Source organism: Amphiprion ocellaris, chromosome 9 (assembly GCF_022539595.1).
Source record: "Amphiprion ocellaris isolate individual 3 ecotype Okinawa chromosome 9, ASM2253959v1, whole genome shotgun sequence".
NCBI classification, from domain to species: domain Eukaryota; kingdom Metazoa; phylum Chordata; class Actinopteri; family Pomacentridae; genus Amphiprion; species Amphiprion ocellaris.
Window position 1 is genome coordinate 32,891,677 of NC_072774.1, and position 14,395 is coordinate 32,906,071.

The 14,395-nt window shown below is 39.7% G+C and overlaps 1 protein-coding gene across 1 annotated transcript; it reads left to right on the plus strand.

Moving 5' to 3' along the window:
* The first annotated feature begins 171 nt into the window (after positions 1–171).
* ptpn2a (protein tyrosine phosphatase non-receptor type 2a) lies at positions 172–13,570 on the plus strand. The gene is made up of 9 exons (XM_023265610.3): positions 172–382; positions 1,704–1,794; positions 1,883–1,983; positions 2,164–2,262; positions 2,965–3,102; positions 3,463–3,672; positions 5,005–5,169; positions 10,447–10,637; positions 11,728–13,570. The coding sequence occupies exons 1-9, from the start codon at positions 326–328 to the stop codon at positions 11,912–11,914; spliced, it is 1,239 nt and encodes a 412-aa protein (XP_023121378.1). The 5' UTR covers positions 172–325; the 3' UTR covers positions 11,915–13,570.
* Positions 13,571–14,395: the final 825 nt, after the last annotated feature.

Below are 14,395 nucleotides of genomic sequence, written 5' to 3' on the forward strand. Positions count from 1 at the left end.
ATATATGCTATCATAATTCAAACTCAATTTAGTGCCCGGATAGATAAACGACAAAGCGAGGACAAAACACATCAACCTAACCCTACTGAAGGCAGTAAGTGAGCGGAATCATTTTTGTGGTAGGCCGTGATATACACATAACTGGCAACCCGAGCCAGTCAGCGTGCATACAGTATTGTGCAGGAGCAGCAGACTCCCCGCAGGGATTCCTAGGGTTACACACCGTACTGTCTAGATGGCTGACAGAAAAGAATAAGTTAGTGAACCGTCCTGCAAACACACTGAGATCATTCGCGAAGTGTCTCAGTTCACTATTTACGACACAATGGAGCAAGAATTTGAGGACATTGACTCGTCCGGGAGATGGCAAAACCTTTACAATGTAAGTCGGGACACTGGGCCTCTCGTGTTTCTATGACGATTGGTTGCTAACTTACTTAGCTAGCTAATTTGATAGCGTCCCGTTAGACACTGGTGACAGTCTTTGGTTACTTTTAGCATTACGGGCGACTAGTTTATTTGTGTTTAGTTATACAGTTCCTCTCATAGCTGTGCAGTTAAAGAAGACGAATGAGAAACTAGCAGTTCGCGCTAGTAATTGCTGACTTCCGTAGCTGGAAAACGTGCAGCGGAACAGTGTTCACACTTTGAGCTCGGTTAGCTAATACCGGCTGACGCTAACAGACGTCAGCTGCAGTTTCTGAGAACTCATCAGGACTTCCAGTGAAAAGCGTACGTTTTACCACAAGCTGTCTCAGATAGCCCAGTATTTCGTTGTAATATTATTATAATATATATATATATATATATATATATATATATATATATATATATATATATATATATATATATATATATATATATAAAATATATAATATTTCTCTTCCGACTTAACTTTGGCTGTTTCCCAGTAATTTGTATTCACAGACTGAAGTATATCACGTAACTAGGCACGTTTTGTAGCTAACAGTTGGGCTGTTGAGAAGTTACAGAGAAACAATCCAAATTTAAATACAAATTGAAACAACTGTAAACAACCACTTTATACAGTAAAAAGGGGATGTTAGTGTCCTCATAGCAGTCAAACAATCCGTTGGTTAATCTGGGGAAATTTGTAGTTCATGGAGAAATAATTTCGTGAGATGTAATTAATGTTAAAACGCCAAACTTCCAGTCCTGTTGAGAGCTAAAAAACATTAAATCTCAGCATCTGTCCCGAATCTAAGTTGTATATGCAGAGAAGAGGGACTGTTTTCGTCATGTTTACATCCTTTATAGATGGTGTGTTAAAGTCATTTTTTTTCTGCAGCTGCTTTGCATATAATCAGTGAAACAGCTTCTCATTTACTGTCATGAAACGAGGTCATCTGTATTCTCTCTTTGGTTGCACCCATACGCACAGTAATGCTGTCTAGTAAAAACAACAGCCTATGGCGTTACAATATACCAGTTTGACAAATGACAACAAAACAAAACAGATCAGTTTCAGTGACTGTTACAGAAAGGACTTATTATATTAAATACTTTAATCTTTGTGTGTGGTATTTACTATTAATGTGGTTAGTATCACTGGCCACCACTTCAGTCACTCAGAAGGTTCATGCATTCACTAGATTGTCACACGATTCGTCTCACATAGCTGCTGTCAACTTAACATAAAGTGATGCTTCCTAACTTTCTGTCTGTCTTCTTGTCTGCTCCAGGAGATCCGCAACCAAGCAAGTGAATACCCATACAGAGTGGCAAAGCTTCCAGTGAATCGGAATTTGAACCGCTACAGAGATGTCAGCCCATGTGAGTGTTATGACACCAGTAATGGCAATTTGTATTACTGAGAATGACGTCTTTTGTAAGTGCTCTGTCATCTCCGATTTGCTTTTAGATGATCACAGTCGGGTAAAACTTGAAAACTGTGAAAATGACTACATCAATGCAAGTTTAGTCGCGGTGACAGAAGCCCAAAGAGCCTACATTCTTTCTCAGGTATGTAGGTTGTAGGACGAGGAGTGCACCGTAAGTGTCACCATCAGCACAAATATTTGTCATATAAATCTGTGGGCTACTTCCAGAAAAATGTACAGGCTTTCACTGCAGTGTTGTGTGCATTTTTAATTAAGACTGGATGGAGTTTTTATTCTATGTTTCCTGTTTTTACTTGGTCAGGGACCTTTGAGGAATACCTGTGGTCATTTCTGGTTGATGATTTGGGAGCAGTGTACCAAAGCTGTGATCATGCTTAACAGAGTGATTGAAAAAGGATCTGTAAGTACACGCTAGCACCTGCTTATCTTCCACCTCTAATGAGAGACATGTCTTGATATTAATATAGCAGCAGTGTTCTTGCTAGACACAGAACAGTGTTCACAGAAAGTATTTGCCATGACTTTGTCTGAAACTCTTGTATCCACTGAGAATAAATCTCTGTGTTTATGTAATAATTTACTGCATATATTAAATTTCAGTTATATTTTTACTGTTTTTCTCTGTAGACCAAGGTATAAAAAAAAGTAATTATAGCATTTCATCTGAAATCAATTACACAAGACGAAGAAAAACAGGAACTACTTTCATGTAAGAGGCAGGACTCAGAGAATATTTGGCATTGTGTCACAACTTTTGTTTGAAAAATAGCTCAATCGATTATCAAAATAGTTGCTTATTATTTTTCTAAGTTGAGTTTACACGTTTTTGTAGTCTTAATGTGCCAGGCTAGCAAGCGTATAGAGTCAGTTTACAGTGAGTCTTTCTGAGTTGGCAGCAATTAAGTGTTTGATCAGCCCTGCAGCAGAGTGTGATGGCTCTCTTAACATGCTCCATGGTCATGGAGAGAATGAATTCATAACATGCATGGGTAAAATAGTCTGTCCACCCAGTGAGAGATACCCAGTTCATGTGAGTCTATTACTGTACACAGTACTTTGCACTTGCATCCAATACTGAGTTCAGTAATTTCTGTCTTAACAGGAAAAGTGTGCACAGTACTGGCCAACCACAGATGAGCTACAGATGTCTTTCACAGACACAGGGTTTGTTGTGAGGCTACTTTCAGAGGAGGACCAATCCCATTTCACAATCAGAGTGCTAGAACTGCAGAACACAAAGGTAAGCATGAGAAGGAATCTGTTGGATAACATAACTATTTTAAGGTGAAAAGTTGGACCGTATTTTCTAAGGTGAGAACTGCAGAATCATGCTCTGGAAAGTTTCAGTTCAGTGCTGTGTTAGAAAGTAAAATCACCTTTTTGCTTTGGTTGACTACCTGTGACAGACTTCATTTACAGAGAAATGTTCTGAACATTGCTTAACCAATGCTCCAGCGTTGAAATCTGGCTTCAGCTGGATCAAAAATGGTGTGATTTCACAGGGTGTGGGATGTTTTCCTAGTGACAGGTCAGCCCAGGCATGCAGAGCTGTCTATACGATTGTCCAGTAATGAGCGACATTACGCATTTTCTGTCATAGACTGGTGAGTCGAGAGAGATTTACCACTTTCACTACACCACGTGGCCTGACTTTGGCGTTCCGGAGTCTCCTGCCTCCTTCCTCAACTTCCTCTTCAAGGTTCGGGAGTCCGGCTCATTGGACCCAAAGCATGGCCCGTCAGTGGTGCACTGCAGTGCCGGGATCGGACGCTCAGGAACCTTCGCCTTGGTGGATACCTGCCTGGTCCTGGTGAGCAGGGGGAGGGGAGTTACTAACAACAACGAGTTAAAACCTAGCTTACAAATTCATGTTTTTACAGAAGGGTAAAATAAGATGCTCATGCTATTATTTTACTTGCACACACAGAGAGAGAGGAGTTGTGGCATGTTGGTATAAGACCTAAATGCATGAAGCATTTTAAAGAGGTTGATGCACTGAAGCAGAGAAGATAGATATGTGGAAAATACCCTTTTCCCAGTGTTTCAGGAATAATTCTTAACTTTCTCCATTCCAATGTTAGTCTAAATTACAAATTTTCTGTTTCTAATTTGACTCATGGCTTGATACATATTTATCTTTATTTCAAGATTATGTTTTTTCAGTATTTTTACCTTTGTTGGATAGACACAGTGGAGAGAGCCTCAGAGTGTAGGGAAAGAGAGCAGAGGAATATGATGCAGTAAATGTAAGGGGGTGCTGGAAATCAAACAGGGGACTGTCTGGTTGAAGGTATTGTGCACCCTATCCTCTCAGCTGCCTGGCTAGAAAGCAAGGTAAAAAGAAAATAAGGACCTAAATGGAGAAATAGAGTGAAACACACTGGGGTGGAACACATATTCACATGTTTTACTTGAGTACAACTAGCAATACAACAATGTCTAAATAATCAGTTACAAGTAAAAGTTCTGTTATCAAAACCCTAATTATGTTAGTTTCAAAGTGTTTTCAATGAGTCGAGCCTACAGAGTCACAAGGTTGATGTAAGGGGTCCAGAAATGGGGTAGAAAAGAAGAAAAATGTTCTTCTGCATTCATTTGTATTTGAATAGGACTTTTCTCAAATCATTGCTGTTTTATGAAATATTAAGACATAAAACCGCTTTTTCTTCATGACTCATGAGGGGGTTTTCAAAAGTATCCAGGAACTTCTGCTGTGGCAAAAATTTCTCCTCACACACAGAAGGGCCAAAGCAAACATTAAACAAATTGGTCCACAGACACATTAACAGTTCAGCAGTTGTGGTTTCACTCTGAATTTCATCCTCTTAAAACTTGAGAAATGGAAAAAAGCTTGGACTTTGTTGTCCAAGCTTTTTACAGCTGGTGAGCTGTTTGGTCACTGTCATTCAAATCTGATCAACCTTCACCTGTATTGTCTTGATAAAACAGATTAGCTGAATTTTCAATGTTCAAATCTTAATGACCAATTAACAAACATGTTTCATAGAAGGGGTCCTGAGTTTCTCAATATTGTACCAACAAAAGTTCACAAGATTTGGTGTGATCTGATGTAATTCAGTGTTTTGTTAAAAGGCTGCAGAACTTCCAGCTATATTCTATTAATGTCTTATTCTGTTTCCAGATGGACAGGAGGGAGAACCCGTCATCCGTGGACATACAGAGGGTGCTGCTGGGCATGAGGGAATACCGCATGGGCCTGATCCAGACCCCCGACCAGCTGCGCTTCTCCTATATGGCCGTCATCGAGGGAGCCAAACTCATCCTGACGGGCAACTCGGCAGCACAGGTAACTTGTTTCAAGGTTGGGGATTCAGATGGTGCTTGTATGGGCCTAGGACTCTTAGAAAATCATTCACACCTTGTTTATGAGCTCTTGGGAGACACCTCTCACTTAAGAGAGTTTTTAGGGTAATGGTACCTAAACATGTTGAGTGAACATGTGTGAGCAGATTACTCCAAAGAAGGACAGCAGCACCGCGGCGGTTTGAAGCTTTCGGTTGCACTTAAAAACTGTTATCAGGAATAAATAGAGGTGCCAAGGACAGTGACATCATAAACCAAAATAATGCCAGTAACAAACCAGCTGACACATAAGGGGTTTATGATAAGGGTTTAAAACTGAAAGCTTAAAACAGTAAAATGCATTAGAGAAATATCAAGCTTAAAAGTAATATACAAAAGTCTTTCTTTTTTCTGCTGAGCACAATAATGTTAAAATAGGTTTTTGTGTCTGTGTGCTGTCAGAAATAGAAGTAAAATATGGATAGTTTATATCATGGATGGATTCTGCAGGAGGCTCTTCACTCATTTTTTGTAGTGTTTCATGCCTTATTTATACCTGAAATTAACATAGATCTTTATCTGAAAATGTTTTCTGGGTACTGACTAGTACTCTACAGGCCTGTGCATTCACTCTTAATATTAATATGAGTTCTTATTACCTTGATTGAACCTGCTATTAGATTTGATATCAATCTGACCATTAGTTTAGCAGGGCTGGCTGACTTGTTAACAAGCATGATGCATCCCATGAAAAGGAAAGCAAGACTGCAGGATGGAATCTGTTTTTACTGCTACTATCTGTGACTGTTGTTAGACTTTCTAGATTGAGCAGTCCATAGACCGATCATGCTTACTGTTGTGCATAGTGTATGATGATTTGTGATTTATCCTTGGTATGCAGCGTTTCACACAACTCTGATGTGAAGAATGCATGAAGATGTCATAGTAGCATTACACTAACAAGGGCTCTTTATTCTTATTCTGTGAAAGCAGACATAACTTTAACTAACTGTTCTGCTTATCGAGGCATGTTACAGTTGACAAAATACTTTCACTACCTTGATTGCAACGCTATACTTTGTAAACTTTACTGTGGCTGCAGAAACATGCTGGTGCTTTTCTCATACACTGGAAGACACCCACATTACACAGAAAACATACTGGTCTAATCACTGCCTTCCTTTCAAGGGATATGCTGTCAGGCTGTGGCTTTTTAGCTTCACTGGTCTAAAAAGCATAATAGCTATGTTAATTAGTATAAATGTAAAATGTTTGCTTTGCCTTGATAGACAGATGGCAGCAGTGAAGGAAGTACTCGGATAGGAACCAGAATCATTGAGTCAACTCCAGTAGACGAGAAGCTCATCAGCTCATAAGATGCGAGTGTGAACTTTAGAAAACCTTTAATTAACCTAAATAGCAGATTTTCAAAAGGCTGGTTACTTATTTAACTTTTACATCCCTTATCTGGTTCACATTAACTTACGGTACCCCACAATTTGTGGTACACTGTTTTCTAATCTGTTTGTAATATGATCAGTCACCTATTTCATTGCATCTATTTGAGTTGGCAAGTCTCGTTTTTAGACTTTTTTCAAGTATATTTAAATACAGTATTCAGACACATGAACATGCACACTTTGTCACAGCAGACATTTTGACTTTTCATAGTAGGAATAATATAACTGATAAAATGAACAATGCCTCTGTTCTATTCAAGTGTGACAGTGAGCCAGCACACACAATAGCAGAACCCTAAAGAAAGGAGCCAAATAGAATTTAGACATCATTTGTTTTGTTCATGACATTTATAGCAGTGTTTTTCCTGCTATGACACGTCAAGCACCATGTCTGCTGTTAAAAAGGAAGCGTACAGCATTATCACAAATTATAGTCCACAGCTGTCACAAAAAAGCAGCTCTGAAATTTTATTAGTCCACAAAAAATAGTTTTTGAGACAGTCCAGTTCAAAGCACAAGTACTAAGAAAATCAAATGTTGCTAAATTTGTAGAGCTTGAAATGCGGCCACGGGTAGCTTCAAATGTGATGCTATTATTATTGTTATACCTACAGGCTGTTGAATGATTGTGTTTTCTCATTTTCATTTATTTTTCCATTACATAGCTAATCTTACATGTTTTGTGCTGTAGCTAAAAGTCTTTAAGATCAAAGATGAGTTTGGTCTGTGATTCCCCTTTTCAACCAAAAACAACCAGCTGCTAGTTTGGTGCTAGTTCAGTGTTGGTGCTTAGTTGGTTCAAATCTCGTGCCTCCTAAGAACCAGTTTGCTTTTCCATTGGCAGGGAGCCAAGTTAGAGCCATGTCACTATGTCATTGTAAAACGTCAGTACGTCACTGCCGAAGTGCCGTTCCTGACTTTGCAAGCCTACGATCCAGAAACAAATAATATAATAATACAATAATAAAATAATAGACTGTTAGTGGCTAGCTGTCTTCATCGTAGTCGCAGGCAACAGCGACTACATTTGAGAAGACAGGTAGCTGTCAGCGATGTTTTGATTCTTAACAGTGAACATATTAGTGTTTGCCTGGCTACTTAGCTTTGACTACGTTTGCATCCGCTACATAGCAGTTAAACAAATGCACCAAGTTAATGATGACATCTATGTTTATCTTTATAGATGATCTTAAGGTTAATTGCGAGGCAGAGGTCAGCTGTTGTCTGGGTACATCCGCAATCACACCACTGGTGGGACACAACTGTACGGGATTTCAGCTGAAGGCTGTTTTATTCAAGTTGTCAAGAGATACGTCCACCATTATTGTTAACGTCTGTTTCAGTTAATAGTTTGAGATGAGGAAGTCACTATTGCGTGCCTCTACTTAAATGCCCTACTTTCATGATGTAATATCACTACAGCATGAACTTTTTACATTTTCCATAAATTTCACCAAAAGGTTGAATAACGTTTTGTGAGTAGTGTATGTAGACACGTCATGTAAGCACACTTCAAGTAGTCGTGCAGTTTATCTAGCTTGGTGTGACGGTAAAAAAAACAACACATGCTGCTGATTTGTTTAAGAATCTGGTTGAAAAGCACAACTGATTATCTGTTATAATGCATGTAAGAGAAGTGTGCACTGAACACTGAATAAAGTCTCTAAGATTATAGACAAAACTTCATCACATCTTTCATCACAAACTTATTTTTATTCATCCGAAGTGCAAGAGTAAAAATACAAAACAGGTGAACTTAAATAACTAAAAAGTAAAAAAAAGTTACAAAAAATAAGATATTTTTTCTAGAAAAGGGCAAAAATAGTGGACAGTGCAGTTTATTTCTCTAGCACCGACACCATGTGTCCCATCAGTCCAACCAAGGTGTTTGAATTTCCATCCGTCCTCTGGATGTTCTTGAGCATGGCAGTGTTCAGGTCTTGGTGTCTTCTGATCTGTTCCAAGAACCGTTCCTCTGACCTCTCCAGATACTGCAGCAGATCAGCAGCAGCATCCCGCTTCGTTTTTCCTGCATAAAAGCATTCAAAAAACTATTACTTGTTCGTAATTATTTTCTATATTCATAAACGCAGTTAACTTAAACTAAATGTTGGATTTTGTGATTTTAGGATGGGCCAAAAGAAAACGTATAGATGATGTTGATGTCTGCATAGTCTAAACAAATTTAACATGATTTGGTGTGTTGAAAGGAGGAGGCCGACACGGAGAAGCTGCAGGATGAGACCGGTGAGCTGCAGAGTAGCGGTCCTGGTAACTGGACCTCATCATCCAAGGATGACAACTAAATAAAATGAGCAAGAAAAGTTATTGATAGCATCTGTAATTTAAAACCATTTTCTCCATAAATTGATGTCCATACAATGTTAGAAAGTATTACAAATAATATCTGTAATAATTTCCAACAGTGCTAAATGCCAGGCTTTATTTGTGGCACAACTAAAAACCAACAAAAAAAATCTGTGTAAAAGAAATCAATGCATTGAATTTCCACATCTGCAAAGCTGGAAAATCACAGAACATTTAGCATTTTACCTTGAAATTCTGAAAATAGCTGCACATTACCAGTACTCTTTACTTCACTGACTTGTATTAATGATACAAAACATAATCAACACATAAATTAGAATGGGTTAGCAAAGAGTTGTATTGGTTCTTCAAGGGAAATTTAAATGATTACCATATAGTTCAGTAATATGATTAAATGGGCCGTTGTGTAACAATGTGGAAGGTTGTGAATACAGGTCTTGTAATAAAATATTACTGCTGCTTTTCTCAGGTTTTATAAGACCTTGTTTCATAGCTTGTTAGCTTAGCAGCGGCTAACTGGTTGGCAAACAATAGTCAACCTCTGATTACTGATCCTGTGCCTGGACCATGTTAGCTGGCGTAACGTTCATAATATTGATGTGGGACGATTGTAGCTGGCGTATTCATAGTAGGCTAACAGCAGGGTGTTTGAGAAATAAAACTTACCTGGATCAGGATCAGTGGTCTGTACGGCGGACTTCATCAACTCTAGCACGGCTGTGGTGTTCAGGGACCCGGTTGGAATCACGGAATGCAGCCGGTCAAAATGGGGGCTCTTTTTGGCCGACAGCTGCTGCATCCCAGCTCCTTTTTCTGGTCTGTATAGTCACTTGTAAGCGTTTTAAGTTTCTTGAGGAGTTAGTCGAGGCTCCGCTTGTACCGGCTGCAGCCATCTCCCGCTGGATCATTTCGAACACCGGCATGGTCCAAGAGGCTCCCTCTAACTTCCACTGAATTTCATATGAAGACCACAGTGATAGGAAGCACTGGGTCTCCTCCTCAAACCACTGCTGCTTGGATTTGGTGTCCATATTTGCTGGTTTTCAAAACACAAACATTAAACACCACTACTACTCGCTCGGCTGTTTAAAAATGGCTGTTCTGTGTTTTCACCATTGATCGTCGGTCACTGTAACCCCGTCCCCAGCCTGTGACGTACCCGGTTCTTAATTCTGGCCCAGCAAAGAGTTGGTGCCTGAAAAGCACCAGTTTTGGAGCCTGTAGCCGGTGCTTAGTTGGTGGAAAGACAAACAACTGGCGCTATATCAGGCACTGGCTCCGAACTAACACTGGAACCAGCTTGGTCGAAAAGGGACCTCATGAGTGTAGAGATACTGATAACCTTGGGCCTTCCAAAATATTTTTTTAGCTTTAACATTCAAGCTTCATTTTTTTGTGGTTTTACCAACGGATGCAGTTTTGTCTTCCTCTCTGTCATAAGTTGGCAGAAAGTTTATTTTTTACGATGTCTCTCTGCTACTTATGTCCTGTAGCAGAACAAGCTGAGGGTGCTGTCAAGGGATGACTTGGAGCCAGATCTGCCCCCTCCACCACCCCCACCCAGACCTCACCTCAATGACAGCAGGCCCAACGGACCCTGCCTGGAAGCACAGGACCCCTCTGGAGACCACCTGCTGGCAGGAGAGGCAGACAGCCAAGACCACAACGTGGTGAACTCTGGGCAGTAAGTACCAGCTCAGCACCTCTTCTCTTTTTTTTCCACTTTTTTTTTTTTTTTAAAGTTTTATATGTAGAACCGAAATAGTTACAACACAAAACACAGGAAGGTCAAATATGAGTATTGTCTGAGAGAAATGTAAGTTCCAATACAGGTCTTAGCTTCTTATTATGTGCCAGCATCCAACAGGTAACAAACCCATTTCTACCAAAGTTCTTTCTCTTTGTCTCTTTGTGGACAAAGGCTATAAGTCATGATTTCCATGGAGCGTATGTGGCCGGCAATTCTCATGAAAAGCTCCCTAGTTGAGGGGTCTCTCTGTAACCAGCATTTGGTTGTGGCTTTTTTTGATTGCAGCGAAGAAAATTTTTTTGGAGGTAAACATTGCTTTTACATAAAGCTATAGAAGGGACGCAGAGGAACATGAAGAAGAATGACACATCAATATTGATTGTCAGAATCCTGGATGGGAGATGACTCAAATTTAAGGACATAGCCAGAATACGTGAGCATGGTCTGCTTGCATTGATCCACACTCCCTCCAGCACGGTAACTGAGTCTTAGTCATTTTGGATTTCTGCTTTGGCGTTATAAAAAAAAAAAAACATATCACTGACTTGCAACAGAAGTCCCTCCAGGTCAGAGAGTTCATAGTGGAGCACTGAGACTTCGAGGCCTGCAACCAAGCCTCCTCTGGAATTTCCATCCTCATATCCTACTCCCAGCACTGACATAATCAGTCAAATCTTCTTTCATTGATACAACGGTATTTTATAATTTACCTATAGTCCCCTTAGTGTTCTCCTTGTATGCACCTATGAAAGTCTGAATGAGTTGTGAGCAAGAAGCTGCGCACCTCTTGAAGTGAATTTTGTCAGATTCAAAAGCAGGAAAGGAAAAAAAGAGAAGTTGGCTGTAGACTTCACATCTTTGTTTCCATCTGCACTGTAAAATCTCATCTTGACTTTACATTTTGACCAGACAGAAATCAGGCTCTAACCCTCCACTCCTTCCTATAGTTATATTTTTTCTTTCTTGTGTGGTAATTCTGTGACCGTGAGCTTGAGATCCATGGGATTTTCTTCTCTTATTTCAGTGTGAGAAAGCGACACCGTGAGGAGAGGATTGCCAGCACTGCACAGAGGGTCCAGCAGATGAAACAGAGACTGACGGATTCGGAGAGGAAACGAGAGAAGTGGCAGTACTGGAGGCCCATCCTGCTCTACGTCGGTGTCGGGACAGCCTTGGCCGTCGGCCTGCTGTGCTGGATGTACTCCCAGTGAAACACTTTGGGTCACTTAAAACTGATTCCTATTTTGCACCGGTACCTGGGATTAGGTACTTCTTCTCTAGGTAGATTTAGATGGTAATATGTGTATAACTGAGGGTATTTATTTCTTAAGGTCAAGATGCGGGAGCGCTAGATCAAATGAGTGTGTGTATATTTTTCATGTAAGATCTTAACAAAAATAGTAACATCTCAGGATCTTGGTGCCAGCACGATGATTTAATTTCCTTTCCTTCTTGTCACTGTTGAATGAATGTACTGTATCATAGTAAAATGGCTTTGATAGAAATGTACTAAAGGTGCAGTACTAAGAAAAAAACTCTGACAGGTTTATTTTTGCATTCTTTATTTGTAATGGTCAGATGTGTGTTTATCATCCGTGGACACATTTGACATTTTGCATTTTAGAATGATTTGTGTTGACTGCCCATCCTACCATAGATGTGTAGGAAAACTCCAGGGCCTAGAGGTCAACTATGGGATGTTTGTTTTTTTTTTTTTGGATTGTTTTCATGAAATGAAATGCATGCATTTAGAGGTTTTCCAGAGCACCACTTGTTCTTCCATTCACATTTAGCAGGGCATCCCAATATGGCCAGATATATATTTTTGTGTGACTGGACACTTCATAGGGAGCTGCCTTGCCAATGTTTCAAACTCAGCTAGAATGTTAACCTTTAATTTTCTGCTATATGAGCACGTTTTGTTTCTTGTTTTTACTTTTCATAGCTTTTGGTTGTCACATGGATCATGCATACTGTCGGGTCCCTCCGATTAGTGCTTGTATTTACCCACTGGATGGGCTCGTGTATATGTTCAGGTTATCCCACTGTTGTTTTTGAGGAAACCAAAGCAAAGCTGTCCGTTTTAGAAAAGTAACAGCCAGGCAAGCTGTTAAAAGAGGAAACCCTTGTACCCCCATTCTGTGGAATGTATCTTCTGTTGGATCTATGACAAAACTGACACCTGTACTTGTCATGAAACCTTTGCATTGCGTGTGCATGTGTGTGTGTGTGTTTGTGTGTGTGACTCCTTAATTTGAGCCCATAGCATCACACAATTGGCTTTCAATTGACTGGGACCAATGTAACGCTATAATGGTGCAATTTAGAAGATGGGACAGAGGGCCCTGGAGTACATTCAAAGTCAGGAGAGAGTGATAGCCGTCACATCTGTCCCCATTCATTAGCTGGTTGACATAGTTTTTAATGTGCCTTGAAGTGAGTTACATAAAATAAATGTGTGTTCCAAAGTTTTCCAGCAGGATCAGTACAGAAGGAGAAATATGTGAGCTGTTGTGTCCCACAAAACATGATTAACAAGTTTGCACTGAATAGACCGACTTTGAGGTGTTGTACGATACGTTGTTAGTCGATTGTACACCAACTGTGTCGTTAGCATGTAGTGACTCCTGAAATGAAATGTTCAAATGGCTGTGGTTGGCTTTTGCTTTTTCTCATTTAACCCAGAGGACATATGTTTGACTGTAACATTTTGTTCATTCTTATTTTCCACATAAGATTTCAGGGGAGTTTTGTACACTGCTGACCTGCAGTGAGAAAATGACAGATGAGGTGTTTTGAGAAAAAAAAGCTAAGAAAACATGAAATACTTCTTAAAAAAATTAAACATTCATTTTTTTTAAACCAAATCCTGCTTGTGTTCTTTTTTTTTTAACTTGATGCTGGCAACGCAGCTGTACAGAAAGGAAAGCCCACCCACAGCTCTCCCCAGCCCTCCATTGCTGTGCTGTTACAGTCATAATTTCATTCTGACCATGAACTCAATCAATGCAGCCAGACTGGAGGCCTCTCACTGTGGATTCCAGGAATTGATTCAATATTTCAAGAAGAAGCCCTGCTCGTATTGACTGCTTAGTAATTTCATTTTCTCTTGTCTGGAATGGCGTGTGAGGGGGGGAGGAAGTGCTGTATTTATTTTCTAAAGCTATTCACTTAAAAAAAAAAAAAACAACTATGCAGATTTATTTTGTTTCTTCAGGGTTTCTGCAGAAATCAGCCAGTCAAATTTAATGCTTTTTAATGCCATTTTAATGCTAGACTGTAAAAATTTTAATGCCACGACCGTGAAGTCAACAAATTACACGGGTTTGATTTTTTTTTTTTTTGTAAAAGATAATATGAAAACTGTCCCTACATTTCACTATTTTTGAATCTGGAAACCACCTCGATCACCCACGGGCTGTAGTCATTCTCTGAAATTGACGTTTTATAGCAATTTTTGCTGGAATTTGCGTTTCCCCATTTCCCAGGTCTCCTCCACCTGGTCCAGCCTGCTGGCCACTTTAACACTCCTGTTGTCCTGATTTACGGGCACCAAAAAATATTGTTTCCTTGTCTGAAAAAAATCCAAAAATTCAGCAAAAAAATCCCCACATTTCTGAAAATTTGCAAAACCTTCAGAAAGAAAATTCTAATAATTCCTTAAAAGTTTCTCTTAAAAGAAAATTCTTGTA